The sequence below is a fragment of the Pelodiscus sinensis genome, chromosome 3, assembly GCF_052426305.1.
Source record: "Pelodiscus sinensis isolate ZL-2025 chromosome 3, ASM5242630v1, whole genome shotgun sequence".
Taxonomy (NCBI): domain Eukaryota; kingdom Metazoa; phylum Chordata; order Testudines; family Trionychidae; genus Pelodiscus; species Pelodiscus sinensis.
Genome location: NC_143054.1, coordinates 76,569,471 through 76,591,730, shown reverse-complemented (window position 1 = coordinate 76,591,730; position 22,260 = coordinate 76,569,471). Strand labels below are relative to the sequence as shown.

Genomic DNA, 22,260 nt, shown 5'->3' with positions numbered 1-22,260 from the left:
ATGTGTAAAATGGTAAAAAAGCTAAGAGCCAAAGGCCTCTATGTAAGAATAACTTCATTTCTTCAAATACTAACTTTTCAAGGTGATCAAGGAGATCTTGTTGCTGAGCCTTCAGTTTTTTGAAGGTATTACAATCTTCACATCCAGGCCTCTATTCTACAAAGGATGAGGATGTTATGACTTTCTGTTCCTACACATTTTCAATGGCATACAAAACTCCAGTTTTGTCAGTTTACAAGGTTTGATAGAATGTACATACTATAATGAGTGTCCAGTGATGTGTCTCTTTGGGCAAGACAAAGGATTAATATTTCGGATATTAAATACACTATTTCCAAATCCTCTTTTAAAGTTAAGGTAGGTCTTTTATTGCCTTCTACCTTCTGAAGACTGCACACACAGATTCACTCCTGAACACCTACAATTAAAGAATACCTGTAAACATTTGACAGCAGTTTTACTATTCATGCTTCTGGAATATTTTAAAGAAGGATGATTCTGAAAGATTTGTTTAATATATTAATCTAAAATGTCTTCCTCAATTCATATCACTTTTAGTATAATCCTTGGATTTAATAGGTCTAATTGTTTTTATTACTGTCATTTTGGGGTCAGTTCCCTTAGCTCTAGTACACTGCTTTCCGTCAGTTGACATCCTTGCTAGTATTTGTCTAGTCTACCCAAAACTTAGTAACATACTAGGGATGTTAAATTTAGTTTAATCAACTAATTGACTAGTCAGTGGATTTTTTTTTTTTTTTTTTTTTTTGGGCAGGGGAGCCACAGCCAGCCCTGCTGCAGTTCTGCCTTTTAAATGTATTAAAAGGTTCTGCTGCCCCTCCTCCCCCGCACTGTGCACCAGCCTTTTAAATGTATTAAAAGGTTAGTTTCCAGAGCAGTAGGTGGAACCTGCACAGTGTAACTTAGGAAGTGGATAAATAAGACATTGATATTGAAGAGATGGGAAGGAGTATTACGGATGTTGCTGCCTCTTGGACAGTACTGAATGTAATACCTCTCAGCAGGCAAGATCTGGCCCGCCTAGGGCTTTGATCCGGTCTGTGAGGCAGTTCCGGGCCCTGCCTCCTAGCGGGTGTGCCTAACCTCTGGCACATGTGCTGCGGGGGAAGGAGCTCAGCCTCACCTCTCCTCCTGTGCGCAACCGCTGGAGAGCACTTCCTCCTCCTGCAGCAGGTTAGGCTGCTAAGGAAAATGAGGGTTATAAAGAACTATATTAATATGTAATTATTTTAAATATAAGTGAAGCATAAGTTCTGTTGACTAGCAGAAAAAATGTAGAGATGTGATACAATTCAGAACTCCAGATTTTGGGAAGTTCATTACTAAATCTGGTGTCTCAGGCAAAGATCTAGTCATAATACTTTGATTTTTCTTGCCCTGTACATTTTAACTTAAGTTATACATTGTTTATGGAATTATTGCACAGCCAGCATCAGTTTGCTCAAAAAATTGTGCACATTAACTGTGTTTTGGGAAATTAGTTTTGAGTGCAACAAGTTAGAATAGCAACAAATGTAAATGCAGGAGCTAATTCCACTATGATTTGTGTACAACTTTTTTTCCTGTGTTCTTAAGAATTATCAGTTAAAATGGCTGCTGGAATATAAAGTTACTGCAGTTTCTGAAGGGTGAAATTGCTTTGAGAAGAGAAAGTGAGAAACTGAGACTAATGCTTAACCTATGAATGTGTTCATCAATCTTTATTAACAAAAAATCCACTCAGCACTGAAACATAACTTTTGATTTAACATGCAAGTCTTCACTTTGAGATTTGGTCTTTGTGTCTTCTGCATTTGTTCTTTAGTATTGTTCCCTAAGAATGGACTGTCTGGCTGTAGGCATGCATAAACTACATGGTTTTAAAAATTGTTTTTATAATGCTTGCTTTAAAAATGCTATTATACAGGGTGGATATGGAGAGACTTGTGAAGTTTTAATACAGCATCATCCTAGACTCTTCCAGACAATTATTCAAATGACACAGAATGAAGTTCTTCGAGAAAACATGGTAATAAAACGTGTGTGTGTGTGTGTGTGTGTGTGTGTGTGTGTCTGCAAGCTTGTTAATGCATTCTTTCTACTTCTGTACCTTCCCCAACAGATTAAACACTTCAAACTTGACTCAAATTCAGTGAAATTACACTGACACATGATCATGTTTACAATGTGTACTTAAACATGAATTTTTTGCTTACAATGGTGTACTTCAATAATTGGAGACGTCCAGCAGTTCTGATGAGAAGCCCATTAAACATGGAGAACTCATTTGTCTGTCTCTCTAGTGCAGAACTTCATGTGCTTATAAAATATACTGATTTAACATGAAAATGTACAATGAGTTAGCTGAGAGATTAATATGTACTGATTGCTACCATGGCATGCTGGCTTGAAATTTGGTGTAGCCTACAAGTAAAAGTGTTTAGATTTTATCTAGAACTCTGTTAATATGCTGTCATAACTTTGGAAGACTGATCAGAGTAAGAGCTGGAAGACGAGGCCTTTTGCGGGTTCTTTGCAAAAAACCCCCAAACAAACCAACTTTGGTACAGCATAAGGATGTTTAAAATGAGATTATCTGGCTAATCGTATAGTCCAGGGGTCAGCATCCTATGGCTTCTGAGAGAAACAGATATAGCTCTTTTGAAGCTCAAGCCCAGCCCCTACTTGGTTCCCCCGGAAGCAGGTGGCCTGCACTGGAGATGTAGCAAGCTGGGGCAAAACACCTCTGCTGGCTGGATCAGGCCCATGGAAGCAGCAGGGAGCTCCCAGGCTGCCTCCTCTGCTTGCCCCTGCACACCATAAAGAAAAGCCACTGTGGGGCTCTTCGTTTTACATAGGCTGTGAGCAGGCAAGGGAGAGGGATGTAGTGCCTCAGGGCTGCTCCCATCCCCAGCACAATCCCATTGGCTGGGAGTAAGTATGATTTCCCTGAATTATCTGGTTGAGAATAACCAGAGCTTGACAATCTATTGAATCTACTTGCTCGGGGTGAGTAGAGTTCAGCCCGGCGCCCTGTTTACCGGCAGCGGCGTATGCGCAATGCGGCTCTTGCACATGCGCAGTATGGGGATGGCGAGAGGCTTTCGCCGCAGTTCATCAAGCCCTGAGAATAACTATGAGGTGGGTTTATGTTCCCCTCTTCCAGATTTTCATTTAATATGATGATGTAGCGAGCTGCACCCGGGTCCTTTCCTGATCACAGAAGATTATGGGTCTTGAAATAATTTCCAGCTCATTTTGCTTTTAGTCATTCTCTACCTTGCTCCCTTTACTAGTATAAACAGGATCATCCCTAGGGAAAATAATGCCCTGGGTGAACTTGTATTCCCCTCTCATCACTTCTGGTCTCCACAGGCTTTCTAGGCTTCCCACCCCCCGCACAATTTCCATGCCCTACTGCTCTCCCTGACCCTGGTCCTTAATTTGTATTGAAAGAGGTGCCAGAGCTCAGGCCCAGCACAAATTAAACACTGGCTAAGTGGTTTGATAATGGCTTCTGGAAGGAAATGCCACTGTAAGAAGCAATGTAGAAATAAGGGTGGCATGGTATATGGAGTATGCCATGCTTACGTATGTGTTGCTGCTGTGGCTTTAAACTTGTAAACGTGATTACTTAGGTATCTGGGAGAACTAATTTTTTTGACAGATAATAACTTGGAAATTGGATCCAGTGCTCCTGAAAGCTAATTGCTATATAGGAATTCCCCGGGTTACGTACAAAATTGGGGCTGTAAGTTTGTTCTTAAGTTGAATTTGTATGTAAGTCGGCCTTGGCGCAGGGAGTTTTTTAAAATGGCCCCGGCGGCACTTCACATCCCCTTCCCCCACTCCCCTCCACGGCCAGTCTCGGGCTGGGGCCAAGCGCTCCCCGTGCACCCTGACCGACCGCTGCAGCACCCGGAGGCCGCAGCCCGGCGCAGGGCCGGGTGTTTAACGGCTGAAGCGGATTCCCCTTTAAATCTCCCCGCCTGCCCCCCAATGCACCGGGCGCGCCGGACTCCCTCAGTGCCGCCGCCGGGGCGCAGCTGGTGCGGGGCGCCTCCCCCACTGTCGCCGCCTCTGGCGGCGCGGGGGGCGCTTCCCCCCAGCAGACCAGGGAGATGCGGAGTGGGTTTTCTCGCCACGGAGGACGCGGGCGGTGGGACCAACCTGGCAGCGCCCCAGCTACTCTGTCCCAGGTATCTCAGATTCAGCCGCTGCTGGTCAGTTTCAACAGCAGCTGAATCTGGATGCCTGGGACAGAGCAGCTGGGGCGCTGCCGGGTTGGACCCGCCGCCTGCATCCTCCGCGGCGAAAAAAGCCGCTCCACGTCTCCCTGGTCTGCTGGGGGGAAGCGCCCCCCGTGCCGCCGGAGGCGGCGACAATGGGGGAGGCACCCTGCACCAGCTGCGCCGCGGCGGCATTTCCATTCAGGTGGCACTGAGGGAGTCCGGCGCGCCCCGTGCATTGTGGTAAGAGGAAGACCTGGGAGGAGAGGGGGGCAGGCGGGGAGATTTAAAGGGGAATCTGCCTCTGCTGTTAAACACCCGGCCCTGCGCCAGGCTGCGGCCTCCGGGCACCCCGCACTAGCTGCCACTCCCCCTCCCCCCGTTCGTAACTAGGGATCTGACGTAAGTCGGATTGAAGTAACCCGGGGACTTCCTGTATAAAGAAAAAATGTATACAAACTCCAATTTAAGCCCACATTTTCAGTTTATTTGCACACTTATAACAATCAGGAGATAATTCAGGAAGATAATCCCAATCACAAGACTTGAGGTATCTGTTCTGGAGCTTTAATACAGATATTAGAAACACAAGTTTGATACTTTGAACATTATCTTCAGTAGAAATAAATACAATCTGCTTACTTTCTCTAACACTCTGTGTTACTTTAAAAATGACAAATCCTGTGGCACCTTAGAGACTAACAAAAATATATAGGATCATGAGTTTTTGTGGATCAAGCCCACTTCAGATGAGTTTGGAATGGAAATAACAGAAACCAAGGCATATGTAACAGCAAAAGAAATTATAGGGCCTGTGTTAAGGAATATTAAGTGGGATGGATGTGTTCCATATATAGTCTTGATGTGAAAATATGGATGTTAAAGGCAGGGATATTGGCTTTGTAACATGCCAACTAGTTAATGTCAAGTTAATTCAAGCCCAGGGTAACAGTGTCAAACTTGTAGGTGAATTCAGGTTTTGCGGTGTCTCCCTCTAGTTGGATAGAGAAATTCTTTTAAATCCATGATTAAATGACCAGGCAGGTTAAAATGTTTCCCTACAGGTTTATGTGTGTTACCATTTCTGATGTCTGATTTGTGTTTATTCTTTAACTGCTTGCTTTTTTCATGTCTGTTCTTGCCATCTCATCATGAAGTTGAGGAAAGGATGGCTACCTACATTTTGTCAAACTTCCAGTCGGCCAGAGTTATGATGACAGGGGATCTAAGAGTCCAAACTCATATTGTTGTAGTCTAAGCTGACTTTAAAGCCAATGTTCCATCATAGAAATCAGTACATATTAGCAGTCACTGGGCTACTTCATTGTACATTTTCATACTAAACCAGTACTACTTTATTAGAACATGATGTTTATATACATAAAAACATTTTACCACCCCCATGTTTAATGGGCCCTGCACCAGAATTTCTAGAACAGTTGTCAGATTCAGCTCCTCAGTAAATAACCAAACAAAAATTTCAGGTTTGAGCACACATTGTAATGTGACAATGTGTGGGTGCAACTTCACTGAATTTGAGTCATCAAGTTTGAGATGTTTAAGTTGCATGGGAAGATACAGAAGTAGATCGAGCAAGGCTTTAGGGACTTGCTGATCTTCATAGAAGTAGTAAGTAAAATAATGGGAGTGGATGACATTTCTAAAGAAAAAGCAACAGAGAAGAGAAAGATGAGATGCTATAAGAGATTTCAGCACATAGAAAGGTGAACCCAGAAAGCAATATTGTGGAAACCAAGATGACAAAGCTGAGGAGCAGCAAGCGATTGTGTGAACAGAGACTGGTCATTCAAATTGAAAATAAAATGCTTTGTTCCTTCAGTATTGATGTTGACTTAGGGTGGTAATGGTGGGAAGTTGGATTGGATTGAAGAGACGCAAGGAATTAGTTGGAGGAGAAATTAATGTGATTAGGCATTACCAACTAGTATTTCAGGAATCGAAGCTAGAGGTTAGTTTGAGGGAAAAGCTTTTTCAGGAAGAAGGAGTGATGCAAGAATATGTTCGAAGGGAGAGGAATTAAAAAAGTAACAAAGGATGACAGCAGGAATACAAGGATGTAGTGAAGAGCATGGATAGAAGTTAAAGGATTTTTGTGCTTGGGAAAACTTTTGAGCTCCTGGACAGTGAAGAGTGCAGATGAAAGGTAAAAGGTGGAACTGAAGGTAGAGAAGAGATTCTGGATGTTGTCAAGATAAGTCTGCTCAGGAGTAGGGATGTTAGATATTGTTTGTCTTTTAATAATTGTGTAGCTACAATTTTTTTTTAGTATTTAGTTACTAAAATGCTCCCCCCTTGGGGCAGGGCGACAGCCAGTGCATTCTCAGTTCCCTGCCCCACTCTCAGGGAGCCCCTGACATCTCCTCTTGCTGCCTCCGTTGGCTCCCCATGCAGACTGGCTCACGACTGCCATCCTGATACAGAGGCAGTAGTGCAGGGTGGCAGTAGCCCCTGTCTACCGGGGGCCTGAACTCCCTGTGGACAAAGGTTGCTTAGGCATTCCATGGAGCAGCCTCTGTCTGCTAGGGCCCTAAGCTCCTTGTGGACAGAGGCTGCTCCGGCATCTGTCCTATCGTGCCCTCCCCCCACCAGCTGGGAGAGACTCTGTGCTCTGTCCTCAGCAGGGAGTTGCTGCTATAGCTGAGGGAGACATGCACCTCCCCCAACTAGGCAGCTCCATGCATGGCAGCCCTGAGCCTCTCAGTGGGTCTCATTGAGCAGCTGCAGGGCTTGTGCTGCCATGCAGCTTAGAGAGAACCTTGGTTCCTACCTCACCTAGCCATATGTTGTGTTCAATTAATCTGTAATAGAACACTTAGTAAAATCACATGTTAACTACTTTTATTTTACCATATCTAGTTGCGGCAAGTTCTAGAACATTTGTCCCAGCAAAGTGAAAGTCAGTATCTTAAGATCCTAACAAGCCTTGCTGAAGTTGCTACAACAAATGGTCACAAACTACTTAGGTAAGTATCAAAATAATATATAAGTGGGTCAGTAGTGAAAAATATGTTTAAAGATACAGGTTGCAGCTCCCTGGTCCGGCACTGTTAGGTCCTGACTCTCCCAAACAAGAGAGTTTACTGTATTGGGAAGGTCAATTCTGGTCCCTTTGCTGCTGGCCTGCAGGCTCTTCCCGCATGGCCATCAGGTTCTGCTGTTGATCCTGTGGCCCACTGGCTACTGGGGCGCTTTAGTCCAGTGGCTCTTAGTTGTATTTATTATCAAGAACAGAATGTTTATCGTTCACTTAATTTGTAGTCCAACTGGCATGAAGACAAATGTAAATTAATCATACTTGGTAGAAACATTTGAAAAAAGATTAAGCTAGTTGTCTTTCATTTTGCATTTTAAAAATCTTTTAAAAAGGTTCTTTAAAAGAAACAGCGCAGTTTTTTTCCAGTGGTGATCATGTGGGCCTTATGATTTGTGGGGTTCTGTGGTGCTGGATCTAGGCTCTAGTGGAGTTTTCTGCCACTTCTTTTCACTTGGCTTATAGTCATTTTTTGCGCTTTTATGTAAGTATGTTTTTAGGATGGGTTCATTATGGGCTAATTAATTTTATTTGGTGTGTCAAGATCATCAACATTTAACTGTAGAGCAGACTCTGTAAATGATTACACTGTCAGCCAAGTTGTGAAAGCCATATACTAACTCCTGGCCCTCTTCTGCTACTTATTTCCTAGCCATCTCATTTGTACCTTTTAAAATCTAATCCTTGCCATTTTTACGCAGCTTTGCTAAAACTTGTTGTTTCATGTTCCTTCAGTTAATTGTCACTTTTGCCTTACAAAAGCACATAGGAGCAAGTGGTATGTGAGGATACTCTATCTCCCTACTCATCTCAGTTGCCTCATTTTGCTTCTACTATCTAACACTAGCATTTTTCTTAAGTTGAATTCTCTTCTCACATCTGTCCCCTCTGCAAATCAGGCTTCTGCTGTTTCACAGCACGGTCTTAAGCATTCCTCTGAAGCATTTGAATCAAGCTGGTATTTCAGACTGGCTCCTGACCTACTTGGGCCTCATGTTTGATCCTATATGGATATTTATGCCACTGCCTCAACTTCAGGCCTATTATAATCTTCACCCATCCCCTCATTCCTTCTTACTACTTTAACACACCTATAAGTGTCTTATGTTCCTCCCCTTGAGATTCATGTGTGAAAGTAGTTGTCCATCATCTTGAATACAAGTATGCTCAGTTCTCTAATGTCAGATTGTTACACTGGTTCCCTGTACATTACAGAACTCCATTCAAAGAAGATTTTGTCTTTGTATGCCTACTAAAATGTCCTGGTAGGCTTTTGCCTCTAAATGTGTCTGCTGATATGCAGAAGAAGTTGGTTGGTTCTTTAAGCAGCACCTGCAATTGGTAGTCTCTTCTCTGACCCCTTTTTCCACCTCTGTCCAATCTTTCTTGTGTTCTACGTCTTTCATTGCTGTATGCGGACTGTGGTGAGTTGTGGAATATAACTTTTACCTCAGACTTTTTATGCTACTTATTAATTCTGTCTTGCACTGGTTTTCTTTTTCATTGAATAGTCTTGTTGGCATGAAACACTTCTTACTTTTTACAGGAAAGTTTACCAGATTTCAGAGCCATAAGTACTAATGGAATGGCATAGATACAAAAGTGAGTGAGGCACTCTGAAAGGACTAACTGAAATAAGATAACCCCAGAGTGGAATTGCCTCACTGTAAACTTGGTTGCACATTATCAACCAACCAAACAATGAAGGTGCTAATGGTTCTTGGTGTCTGTGTAAAATCTGGTGTTGGTCATCTTCCTTTCCAAGTGCTAACTAATGGTTCTTATCAGCCTCTTGTACCTATTTAGTTTTTGAGATGCTACTAGACCAATGGTCTCCAACCTTTTTACACCCAAGATTACTTTTTAAATCTTAGAACAGGGGAAGATCTACCACCTCGCCCCTTCCTTGAAGCCTCGCCCCTTCCTTGAAGCCCCGCCCTCTCTATTCTCCTCCTGTCCATCACTTGCTATCCCCAGTCCTTACTTACATACTCTGATAAACAGTTTATTTTTAAATTATGCGATACATACAATTAAAATCACATGTTTATAGTTATGAAATAAATGTTTTTTTTATTCATGCTATTTAAATCTAAAATGAAGCATTTATAATTATACATTTTGTGGGGACAGAGTTCTGCGGCTGGGGGCAGAGGAGAGGGAACAGGGTGCTGGGGGGGCAGAGGACAGGGTTCTGCAGCAGGGGACAGGGGAGTGGGGACAGTTAGGGGAGTGGGGACAGCGTTCTGTAGCTGGGGACAGAGTTCTGTGGCTGGGGACAAGAGAGTGGGGTCAGCGTTCTGTGGGTGGGGAGTGGGGTGCCAGTGGAGGCAGAGAATCCCCTGCATCTCCCTCCTCCCAGGATTTTCCCCTCCCCAGGGAAATCAGCGCGCGCCTGCCCAGGAGGCCAACTCCCTGGTGCAGGGAAACCCGGCACCAACACCCCCCCCCACACAGGGAAGCCCCGCGCGCGTGGCTGCCCCGGGGCTAACCCCCTGTGCGCCTCCCGCGGGGCTGACTTACCCCTCTTGTGCAGTGTAGGGAGCTGCTGCTCCCTCCCGCAGTACACCCGGCAGAGCAGCTAGCACACTTCTGGAATCGCCGGAAGTGGCGCTAAGCTGCAGGACTTCTGTCCATCCCCGGGAAGCAGACACTACCTCCGTTTTTTCACTTGAGGTAAGTAGTGGGGCTTCTCAGGGTGGGAGGGAAATGGGGACAGGGCAGACAGGACGCCTCGCGAGCTACTGGTCGAGGCCTCGCGATCGACCAGTAAATTGCGATCGACCTGTTGGTGACCACGGTACTAGACTAACAGTTGTTTTTAAAGTCTTTCCTGTTACAGACTTACTCTGCTATCCCTCTGAAGCTTATCTACTCACTGTCCTTTTTTTTTTTTTCTTCTTCCTCCCCTTCAATTTTTTTTCCTTTGCCTCCCTTCTCTTATTTATTCAAAATTTCTTGATAGCTTTCGCAGAAGGGACAATTTACAGTTAGGGTGTTAACTGGATAGCTTGTCTTCATCAGAAAAAGGAAAGGATTTATAGGACAATGTTCATGAACTTTTTGAGGGAAGTTGGCATCTTGCCCTTTTAGTCAGCAGGGGATCAAATTGGTTCCCTTCCAAACCAGGATAAAAACAATTTTTTCCGAACATTGTTGAGTATGAATCCAATTTGTAGGTAGTAGGTTGGAGCGTCTCAGTAGTTCTGGAACTTCAGATTCTTCCACAAACTCATTGTTGCTTTCTTCTTTTTGATATGTCTCTACTTCACTAGATAAACGTTAAAGATATGTTTAAACAAATCTTAGTTCATTTCAAGTTTAATTTTGTTTAAGAGCATTGATGTAATGCCATTTTAATTTTATGTATCCAGACAAAGTTGAACTCAATTTTTTTTCTATTTTGTTCTGTTCTTGTTTTAAAACGCTTGTAGACTTTTGAATTGAGCACCAGATTAAATGCATAAATGCAGTACCTTATTTTTAAGTCTATGAATTCATGGAGTCCCAACAAATGTATCTCCATATAATATAATGGTATCACAAATAGCACAGAATCCTGCAGAATCATGAAAACCACCTACAGGAGTCATTTAATAGAAATAAAGTGAGGGTTTTATATGTACAATGTGAGGTAGTTTGGAAAAATTCGTAATTAAAATTTGGTAAAATGCTCTCAGATTTTCAAATATTTCTGGTTATTTCCCTTTCCCACATTACAGACCATCTCTATGCTTCAGCATGATTTTGTAGTGGTTATTTTGTTATCAGCATCATACAAGTGAAGAAATGATACTTGAGAGAGATAGGGTTCAGTCCTCCATCACAGATTTTAAGTGATTTGGCCAAATCAAACTTGAATCTCTGAATTCTTATGTAAATCAGGGATAATACTTCTCCACCTCACAGAAGTTTCAAATAAATCGAGGTAGTCTGCTATTAGTGTTGGGGGTGATGAGTATGTAGACAGAACGTGCTGATGCTTATATGTTTGACTTTGAAACTTAGTGAAGCCAGTTTTTCAGGTGGAGCAATACAAGTAGGTTTTTTTTTTTTTTTTTAATATGCAGCATGTCTAGAAAAGCTTTTCTGCAACATATATAGCAGATGTGGAGAGAGATTCTTTTTGCAGAGGAGAACTGGATAAAACTATTAGCTCAAGGAAAATGTTAGCTTATTTCTTCTTTTGGTCTGGTTGTATGTTTCTGAAACATTCTCAGTGAGGGAAGTAAGATATGGGTACCAAATTCTAATATAGAAGGCATTGTCACTAGACCAGTGGTCCCCAACCATTTGGGGATGCCGGGCGCCCGGGGGGCGGGGGCCCCCCTGAGCAGGGGCCCCCCTGAGCAGGGGCCCCCCGAGCAGGGGCCCCCCCCCCATAGCCACATTTCCGGGGCCGGCGCTGGCGCTCTCTCCCCCAAGCGCCGCGCTCCCGGGGCCGGTGCTCTCTCCCAAGCATCGCGCGCCCCGGGGCCGGCGCTGGTGCTCTCCCCCTCCCCCCTTCTCCCCCTTCCCCAAGCGCCGGGCGCCCGGGGCCGGCGCTGGCGCTCTCTCCCCCCCCCCCCCATGCGCCGCGGGGGGTCAATCCGCGGCGCCCCTGGGTCCGGCGCTCACCGTGCACCACGTGCCCGGGGCCGGCTCCGCCACCGCACATGCGCCACGTGCACTTGGCAGGCGCAGACAAATGCCCCCACGGGCGCCATGGCTCCTGCGGGCACCGTGTTGGGGACCACGGCACTAGACCATTGGGTTCATCTACATGGATGGGTGAAGTTTGTCTCAGATAATTTAAATGAAAATGTATGATGTTCAGAATGATGGCTAGATAAGAATCTCCCAAGTGATACTTGCACAATTATGACCAAGATCTTAGGTGACCACAATTTTGAATCTGTAAATTTATTTATTTATTTTTTAATTTTAACTGGGGTAAATGCAGCCTTTTCCTTTATAATATAAATGCTATTTTTTTAATTTAATCCTGGCTTTTTAAAAACTACCTGATCAAATAACAGCAGGAAAGGTGTGAACTCTTTCACTTTTCCTAAAAAGCTGTTAATGTTAATCTCCTTAAATAATTTAGTCATACCTTTTATTTAATAGTAATTCTTTAAAAAATGAAAGTTTCGCCTGCTTCATCTTCTTTCTTAAAGAATGAACTGATTCAGACCTCTAACCGAATCAGAACAGATGCTGTTTCTTTGTCTAGTACAGTGCTCCCTATCCTGTTGGCCTGATTTTGAGAATCCCTGCGTTTAAGCAACCTTTGTTACTGCGACCCCCCCCCCCCCCCCACCTCCCTTCAAGTTGTGACTTAAACCTGTTTTACATGTACTTTCGTCTGGCTTAGTTGAGCTGCTTCTAGCCGTGTCACTACACATCTCATAAATCAGAGAATATAATTTATTGCATGGATTCTCAACCTTTCTCTTTCTGAGATGTTCCTCTGAATATGCTAAAAAAATTCCATGGCCCACCTGTTCTGCCACAACTGTTTTTCTGTACATAAAAGCCAGGGCCAGTGTTAGGTGGCAGCAAGCAGGGAAATTGCTTGGGAAGCCTACGAAGTTAAGTTGCTCAGGCTTTGGCTTCATCTTGAGTGGTGGGCTTGGGACCCTGGGTTTCAGCTCCATGTGGCTTTCTGCCCTAGCCCTGGTTAGCAGTCTCTGGAACCTGCTTGCAGCCCCTAGAGAATCCCAAAATCCTGGTTGAGAACCACTGATTTATTGTATTTATAAGTCAGAGTTGGCATTCTGATACTGTATTTTAATATTGGTTAGATACTGAGTTGAATTCCGGTAAGTTTAATACTATGTTAGGGTGTTCTCAGATCAGAGGACAAGCATCCTTTTTAGCAGGGTTGAAAAATTCTGGAAGCTTATGAACAGAAAGCATGATTATGTGGTGTTTACATTGTTACAATATTAAATTGGGCAAGGTACTAGCTAGCATGTTGTGCATCACTTAGCTTGTTTTAATGGAAGCAGTGTGATTTCTGTCATCCTGGTTCATTTGCTGATAAAGGCAGATGGGTCTAATTTAAAACATTCAGCATAATACTTGGGTAATAATGGACTGTAGCACAGTGCCTCTTTGGCACAGTTCTAACGGTGGTCTGAAAGATAATTTCATATTGAGAGAACATTTTCTTCTGTGTCATCTTGGTTTATGATTAGTGTTGTGCTAAGACCTTACTGTAATAGAGATGGCATCTCTTACCCATGATTCTGAAGTGGTGTAGGTATATACAAAAGCTAAAAACATAGTCTAAAAGTTTGTATTTGCTATTTTTCTTTAGCTATTATTGCAAAATAGTTGAAATATAAATAAGGTTACAAATCACTAAAAATTACAGCATACGTTCTTTGACCATTTGGTCTGGGAAAAGATCCATCATTTGTTAGCCATCTGCGTTGAAGAACTTTAAATCCCCAAACATTCGACTGTGTACTCCTTTATATACTGAATCATTTAATTTCAGAAAAATACTTAAACATCAATTTTTTCCCCCCAGCTTGTCAAGTAACTATGAAGCTCAAATGAAGAGTCTCTTAAGGATCGTGAGGATATTTTGTCATGTCTTTCGCATTGGCCCATCCTCTCCCAGTAATGGAAATGACATGGGCTACAATGGAAATAAAACCCCAAGAAGTCAGGTGTTCAAGGTCAGAAAAGTATATGACGTTGTTAGGAAGATAGACGTTAAAGAGATGAATTTCACAAAGCATGCATTCATTAATCAGACATCACATGAACAGGAAGTAAGTTTGGATGATACCCATATCTGTGTTTAAGTTAGGCCTACCTCTTTACTTTTTGGTTAATCAATTTTTTACATATTTTTTTAACTGACCTAAATCTTACCTTTTCGTTTTCTTTGATTTAATTTCTCCTACTTTTAATCTCATGTCCTATATAAATGTATGTTTTAATTATCAATCTGTGTTTATTTTGGTTCAGCTTAGTTTTCCGTAAGTTTTTAGATTTTCTAGTGTAGCTTGTAATCTCAATATTATAACATTAAGAAATATGAAATTGAATTAATGTAAATCCAAAATATAATAATTAGTTTTTGCCACTTTTCCTTTTATCTGACTTTTCAAAATGGGTTAAATTAGTTTAGTTTACAATCTCTCTATTTTTTTTGCTTTCATCACCAAGTCTTTCTGAGGTAATCTTGTTTAAGAACTTTAAATCAATAACTTTATTATTGAATACTATTAAAGCTGATTAGGTTTCTACTATCTAGAAACATCTGCACAAAGCTCTGACCAATGATAGGATGTGAATGTATACCTGTGTACATGGTTAACCGATGGGCCTGAGCTCATTCGTTAACCCTTGTGTGTAACCATGAGGTTATATGCGTGGTCTCCCTCCCCCGGAGACAGGGGCAGTATTCTGGAGCTGGGGGAGCAGGAAGGAGATGGTGCTCCCTGTGAGCCCAGCTGTTGCTTCCTGTGAGCCCAGCTGTTGCAGAGCAACCTTCCCCCTTGCGCTACTGCTTCTGATGCAGCACGTACTGGCTCCAACTGAGCTGCCTATACTCCCCCTTAACTCTCCCTGCGCTGTTGCCTCTGTATCAGAGGAAGCAGCACGGAGGACCTGGCTTAAAATCCGGCTCCTTATGAGCACTGGTTCCTGCCTGTTTCCCCACATGTACACATTTACCAAAATAAGCATATTTTAACATCCCTAGTTAATGAGACATTTCATCTCTGAATGTATGGGAGTTTTTTTTGTCATGTGTGTATACATAATTTCCTAAAGTAGTAACTTGCTATTTTGTAAAGCACTCTGTTTAAATTCCACTAAATTCCTTCTTTTCAAAACACTGTAATTACACATGAATTGGTACATTTTCTTCATATATGAAACCTGTGTTAGCACTGAGCCATGTCTGATTCCACCGATATATTCATCTCTCAATACACAATAGAGTATTTGAATTTGAATGTTGTAATTTTTCATTTTGTTGAACAGTGTCACCTACTGGAAGGAGGGGACAAAATGTATAATTATAAAATCGCTGTTTCAGACTATTTTACCATGAAGAATTAGTCCTTTTTCTCAGTGGACTCTGCTGGGAAATGTGAAATCAATTGTCAAAGAAATATTGCTCATTTAACTCAAGCTTTTTCCTAAAACTGAAATATTACAGTTAAATAACTTGATGTGTAGCTGAACATCTCTAAACTTTACTCAGACTGTGCTCCCCCCCCCCCCCTTTATGTCAGCAAAGATTTAATGGTGGTGCGTTCTGAGGAAGGTTTGTTATTACTATGATCATATTGCTTTCTCAAAATATGCTGTGAATAGCTTTTTTATGTTGTAAAGCAAATGTATGTTTCCAAATACATGAACTTAGTATATTTTAATTATATACAGGTTGAACCTCAGTAAACCAGAATGCTCTGGTCCAGCAACATCCATGGTCTGGAAGGATTACAGATATTCTAGGACCACAGAGTCCTGGTGGAGGGCTGGTGGTCAGTCTCACCACAACTGGGCTTGCCGGGCATGGGGCTGATGCAGGGCTGCCTGGCTTAGTGGAGAATAGGGGAAGACCAGCAGAGCAGCTGGGAGGCCAATTGTTTGAGCTACATGTGACCGCTCTTGGTCTGGCAAAATCCCTTATCTGGGACTGGTCACGTGTTGGGTGCCAGACCAGAGAGGTCCAATCTGTACTATACTAACATGGTGAGAATTGCATGATGGGTCTCAGTTTGTGTTGTTTGCTTTTTAGTGAAATTTGTCTGTGTTCAGAAACTTTAACATTTGAAGAAAGGATCCTTCCTTGGCTTCTAATTTTTTTGTCTGGGTATTTTGGGTCTTAAATCAATTTAAATTAATCAGTCCTATGAATTGTATTACACTATTGTGACGGTGCCTTGGGGTTCCCCAGTCTCCTGCAGCCCCGGAATGGCACGAACAGACTTCACCAGCCAGTAGAATACAGGTGGTTTATTGCTTCTCCACGATACAGCACAGATGTAATCTAGTTACAGGAACTGGGGGCTAAGAGGCCTCCGTGCCCCCCTTGAGATAGGGGAATCCCAGCCCCCTCCCCAGTTCCTTCTCCCCTGCTTTCCAGCCAGGAACTAACTCCCCTTCTCCAAGCCCTGCCCCCATCCAGGCAGCATTCCACCTCCCTTTGTTTCTCCCCATCGGGGGTTGGCTGGTTTAACCAGTATGGAGTCACCTTTGCATAATAAGGTTTTCCCTGCTGGGTCTTGCTCCAGACAGCAGAGGTCACCACAGCCCAGCAGGTACCCCTACTACGTCACAACTATATACAGATTAAATACATTTTAAAATATCTATAAACTTTGAGTGACATTCTGGACCTACAGAAGTCTGACAAAACTGTTAACTTCAGTGGAGCCCAAATTGATTGATACATGTCAAATACAAGCTTTTGAAGTAGCTACAGTGGGTAGCAAAAGTTACTGCCACAAGTCTAAATATAAATCAGTACAGTGACAGCTGTGTTATTTGACCCTGTATCAGCTGGAAAGCTCTATAAACTGCCATTTCTGATCTTCATTGAAAGTCAGTTAATAGTTCAGTAGGGGCTGGCAGGCTTCCTATCTGGTTTTGTGTGTTCCCTGGAAGTAGAAGGAATGGCCATGGGGGCTCAGTTTGCTCTGCTGGATCTTCAGCTCCCCTTGGCTGGGAACCATGGCCAATGGGAGCTGTAGGGATGCACTGGTAGGGAAAGGCAGTGCACAAAACTGCCTGGCCATGCTTCTGCATAGGAACAGCAGGGATATGTTGTTGCTGCTTGCAGGGAGCAGCCCAAGGTGAGTGCTGCCTGGATCAAGCACCTCAAAGTCCTTCCTATGCCCTAACCCCCAGCCCCGAGTCCCCTCCTGTACCCAAACTCCCTCCCCGAGTTTGCACCTCCTTCTGTACTACAAACCCCTTGGCTCCAGGCTGGAGCCCCTTTTTGCCCCAAACACTTTATCCCCACTCCAGAGCCTGTGTCTGTAGTGGGAGCCCATAAGCCCCCACCCTGCACCCAATCTCCTGCCCAAGCCTAGATCCCCCTCCTGTATCCTAACGTCTTTCCTGATTCATGTTGGACATAGAGTAGGATTGATTTCATTCTTACCATTATAAAATTAAGAGCTATATTTTTTAAAAGCAAATTAATTGGTTTCTTGGTGACAACTTCAACCAAGTCAACCTGCTTAGGCATGGTCATTTTAATGCTGTCATAAAATGTAGGGGTCTGCTTTGAAAGAGTTTGGGGATGGGGAAAGGGATGGTGGGTAAGTCAGTGTTGAAACAGGAAATCTGGAAGTTAAACTCTCTAGACAACTCTGAATACAACCTGAATGAATTTGGGGTTAAGCCTCCAGGAAATACTTGAAGGGCACCTAGTGTAGAACGCCTAATGTAAATAAATGTAAGAGGCATAATGGAGCTGAGAATTAAAAACAGGTGTTCTTAGTAGTCAGGTAGGGTGTCTGACAGGATAAGCATGTATGCATGGCTAATCCAGGAAATGCCGCCTAACTAGTTCTGTCTTCCTGAGTATGTTACACATACAAATACTTTTAATCTGATTTTTTTTTAAGGAAATCTTTTTTTAATGTGAATATTTAAGTCTTACATTGTTTATGGCAAAGTCAGTCATACAGCCTCAGTGGAAGACAACCTTCTGATCTCATGAGACGTAAATGAAGTAATGATGACACTTTTGTTGATTAACTCAGTTTGAAATGACTCCCAAGGAGTGTCTTCTAGTTACCTTTTGGTCAGCATGAGTGCAAAGAAAACAGACATCAGTAAGTGGCAGGAACAGAGCACTGAAGATATAAGGAGAAAAATTCAGATCCCACTTCTCATGTTTATTTGACCCTCCCTTAACAAGCTCTCTGCATCTACCAGACACCTAGGACTCTAGGGTCAGAAGTGGACAATCTCTCCAGTGGCCACTAGGTGGAGGTGCAGCATTGCATTTTCCCATTACAGTATCTGGTTTCTCCAGAATTTTGATTATCTGATCTGGCCTACTTCCAGTTAGACCAGATGAATGGGGTTCGACTCTACCTCTGTAGTAATAATAATCTTAAGATGAGGAAGGAACAGATGGTGGGTGTGAGTGAGTGAGTGAGTGTGTGTGTGTGTGTGTGTGTGTGTGTGTGTATAATAGCTGCATTTTTTAATCCGTACTCTTCAGTTATTACCTCTAATGAACTGTAGTTTGAAATTAAATAGATTCTAAATATCTTGTCCTGGAAGAAAATCCCTGCTCTCAGGATGTTTTTGCAGAATAGTGACTGAGATTTTTTTTAAAGGGCAGTGGAGAAACTTGCATAATTTTTACAAACTTTTTCTAGTCAATAACATTAATATTGACAATTTGAACTCTGAGACATTCATGATACTAGCAGAACTACCTATAAAAATATTTATTTTTGTTCCTGCTCTGGCAAACTGGGTTGCACCCAGAGTGTTTCCATAGACCCCTATTGACTTAAATGGGGCTCTGTAATTGTACAGGGATCCACCTGATTGGAGCAGCTTGCTTGATCTAGGTATTAAAAAAAGAACACACTTGTTTAAACTTTGAGTATTTTGAATAGTACACTCTGGACTGTTAGTACTTAAATTTCATCTCTGTCTCATTGCCTGAGCCTAGTAGTTAGGATAATGATATCTCTGGTCAGTAGTGTTGTACATAGCAACTGCTAGACCAACATGTGTGAGAGAGCTATAAGTTTAAGCTGACATAAAACACAAGTTGGCTGTACAGTAAAACCTGGGATATCTGTCATGCTCGTGGATTAGGGCATTTGATTATCTAAAAATTCCAGTTTTCTGAGGGTATCATCAACTTAGGAAGAACCAATGGACAGCCAGAGTAAAACTCAAATTTTTAATATTGGTAGTTTTGTAGTGTGAGGCAGTTGGTCTCACATTTCTATTTTGAGTTAAAGATGATTAGTATGTCTTAAATAAAAAATTGTTAAGCCAATCATGGTAAACCAGGCTTGTGCACCTGAAGATGTGACAGTATTGTGGCTGGGGGCAATGCCGGTTAACACAGTTTTCTGGTTGAGTGCCCAATAACAAAGCTTTCACTGTATATTGCTTCATTATAGGTACTTGATTTTTCTCTTCTTTTTTGTCAATTGTTTATGATCTTTTTAGATTTTCGAATGGATACATAAAAAGATTTTGCATGGACAAAATACTTGACTCCATTTATGAGATGAGCTTTATTAGAATTTAATTTAGTAGCTTCTTCATTTGCATGGAACTCATGCTATATTTGTCGTTATCTATGCCATGATTTTATTTTTAATATTAAAAAATATGTCCAAATACATTTTTGTCATTTCCTTGTGCATTGCAGCCCCTGGAATTACTCTGGCACTCATTAGATGAATGGCTAGTTCTAATAGCTACAGAATTGATGAAAAACAAAAAGGACTCTGCCAACATTACTTCTATTTTACTAAAGCAGAAAGGGCCAAACCAGCAGGATGCTACTCTTAAGCCTGCCTTTAATGCTGCAGGAACTGAGAGGAGAGAAAAGCTGCCTACTGACACAGGAGATTCTAAAGCATATGATGTTGCCAAGAAGCAGGAAGCTTGTGCGGATTGCCAGGATGTTATCTCAGTGACAGCAAACAGGCTGAGTGCTGTCATTCAAGCGTTTTATATGTGCTGCTCCTGTCAGATGCCTCAGGGGTAAGGAGGATTGTGCTCGCTATCTAAAATTTACTTTTTAAAATTACTCTGTGCTTTCTTGTGTAAATATGAATGGTGTTAGTTATCAGCAATCAGAGATTGCTGAATGCTTCTTTTATTTGTTCAAATAATAAAATATTTTCCCCACACTTCTAAAAAACGCAGCATATCTTCCTTAATGCTGCTGCCTCATAAAAACCCTCAATCCAACTCTGCTCACCTTGAGTATCTTGAGTAGTTTTTGCCTTCTTTTGTTCTTATTACATATGATATTTGTGGATAGACATGATCTCCTGCAATTGATTACTTCCCCTTTATATTCCACATGTGAAAATTGGGTTTCACATCATTTTCATGTTAACCTCCCCCCATGCAAAAATTGTCATTTTATTCAAAAATAAGCACCAGAGCAGAATTCCTCTCACCCATTATGAATTCAGTCCCAGGTTAGCAGACCCCAAAAATTTATTACCATAAAACATCTGTTCTAATGGCCCATATGAATTGATTGGTTGTCTCAGTTCAACACCTAGTTAGTAGAAAAGTGTCTCCATCATAATTGAACTCTTCTTGTTAATTGGGCATAAAGGATTGAACTTGGCTTGAGAATATGCTTCTTGCCCTAGAAGCAGAACACTGTTTTGGAGGGATAGTGTAAGAGTTAGGGATGTGAAACATTAACTGGATATCTGGTTCACTGGTAACATGGAGGGGAGAGCACAGCTATCTGCAGCAGACCTTGGGTGCTCCACAGGCAGAGGTTGCTCCTTAGTAAGAGCTTCTACTGCTGCTCTCTGTTTTTCTAAGGCTAGATAATTTGATTGTATATTCCAGGCAATGCTTATTTCACAAACTCAAATTTCAAATAAAATTATGTTGCTTTCCTAAATATACTTCACCAGTAGGAGTAATAAAAAAACTTCTAGTCTAACTATAAAAGATTAGATTTTAATCCAGAGAATATCCCCAGCAGAGCAAAATTAATTGATGGCTGATCAGATTTTCTGACATGTTGGGCAACAAATCCTTTGTTTGTTGAATAAAGAATCAAACTTTTATAGTCTCCCACTCTTTCTAAAGATTGAGTATGTTTTGGAAAATAAATTATGATCATATTAATGTCTTTGGTCAGTCTATACTACAGACTTTCATCATAATTACATTGCTCCTTAATTGAAAAATTCATGTATTTGAATGATGCGGTTATGCTGAACTAACATGCAAGGTAGAGAATGCTATATTATCGGGAGGGCTTCTCCCATCAGCATAGCTATCGCCTCTTGGTGATGCAGAGCAGTGGTGCAGCTGCAGTGATGTATGTATTGACAAACTCTTGATACTCGTTTTTGTATTAAATGTTTTATTTACCTTCAGATGTTAATACCTTTTGAGATCTAGGTAAAAGAGTTAAAAGCTTCCCAGAAAACATAGCACAATGTTAACATCATCTGTATATTTAAATATTAAAATCAAGATATTAGGTGGTACTTAATATTACAGTACTATTGTACCCTCATGACCTGACCTGTCTCAGACCAGGGGAAGCCTGTGGAGGTTGCCAGCCTTCCCAATGGGCTCTTCTTCTCAGCCACATGGTGGCGGTAGCCCTGTTGGGCTCCATCACCTTGCAAGCTCCCATGGTCCTGCTAGCTTTGCTGCTCTTGGAGCTCCAGTGGCCCTATTTACCCCACTAGTCTTGGCAACCTCTGCCATTGGGGATCTATAATCCAGCAACATCCATAGTCTGGCAGGTCCACAGATGTTGCTGGACCAGTGTGTCCCGTGGTGGTTCAACATGTATAGAAAGGTACATGATAAATTGTATTATATAGGGATGTTAAATATCGATTAATATAATAGTCAAGCAATCTAATGAATTCTTACCAGTTAGTCGACTATTTTACAGTCCTCAGGGGCGACAGCCAATGCACTTGGGCCCCAACTTCCTGCTTCTGTCTCTGTTTCTGAGGTGGCAGCGAGGGGTGCCAGATGGGAGCTGGTCCACGAGGGGAGCCTGTTTAAAAGCCAGTTACCCTTTGTGGACTGGCTACCTGTCACCCAATGCTTCTGTCTCTGATAAGGGGGCAGCAACGCGAGGTGGCAGCAGCCCGTTTAGGGGCAGTCTGAGTTCCCGGATCCAGTATGAGCCGGAACTGAGACAGGCTGCCTGTCCACCTGGCTCCTGCTACACTTTAAATGCAGAGCCACGGAGGGCTAGGTCCTGTACCTCTTGCAAGCCAGCACTGAGTCAGGCTGCTGGCCAGCCTGCTA

The 22,260-nt window shown here is 42.4% G+C and overlaps 1 protein-coding gene across 3 annotated transcripts in view; it reads left to right on the top strand.

Moving 5' to 3' along the window:
- Window positions 1-22,260, top strand: part of HACE1 (HECT domain and ankyrin repeat containing E3 ubiquitin protein ligase 1) — a 92,438-nt gene that overhangs the window by 25,524 nt on the left and 44,654 nt on the right. For 2 of the 3 annotated variants that reach the window (XM_075923936.2, XM_075923939.2), the window contains exons 9-12: window positions 1,928-2,029; window positions 7,107-7,213; window positions 13,799-14,045; window positions 19,652-19,989. In XM_075923936.2, coding sequence (XP_075780051.1) covers window positions 1,928-2,029; window positions 7,107-7,213; window positions 13,799-14,045; window positions 19,652-19,989 — 794 coding nt within the window. The remainder of the gene's footprint in view (window positions 1-1,927; window positions 2,030-7,106; window positions 7,214-13,798; window positions 14,046-19,651; window positions 19,990-22,260) is intronic. The other variant, XM_075923937.2, reaches the window with a different exon arrangement.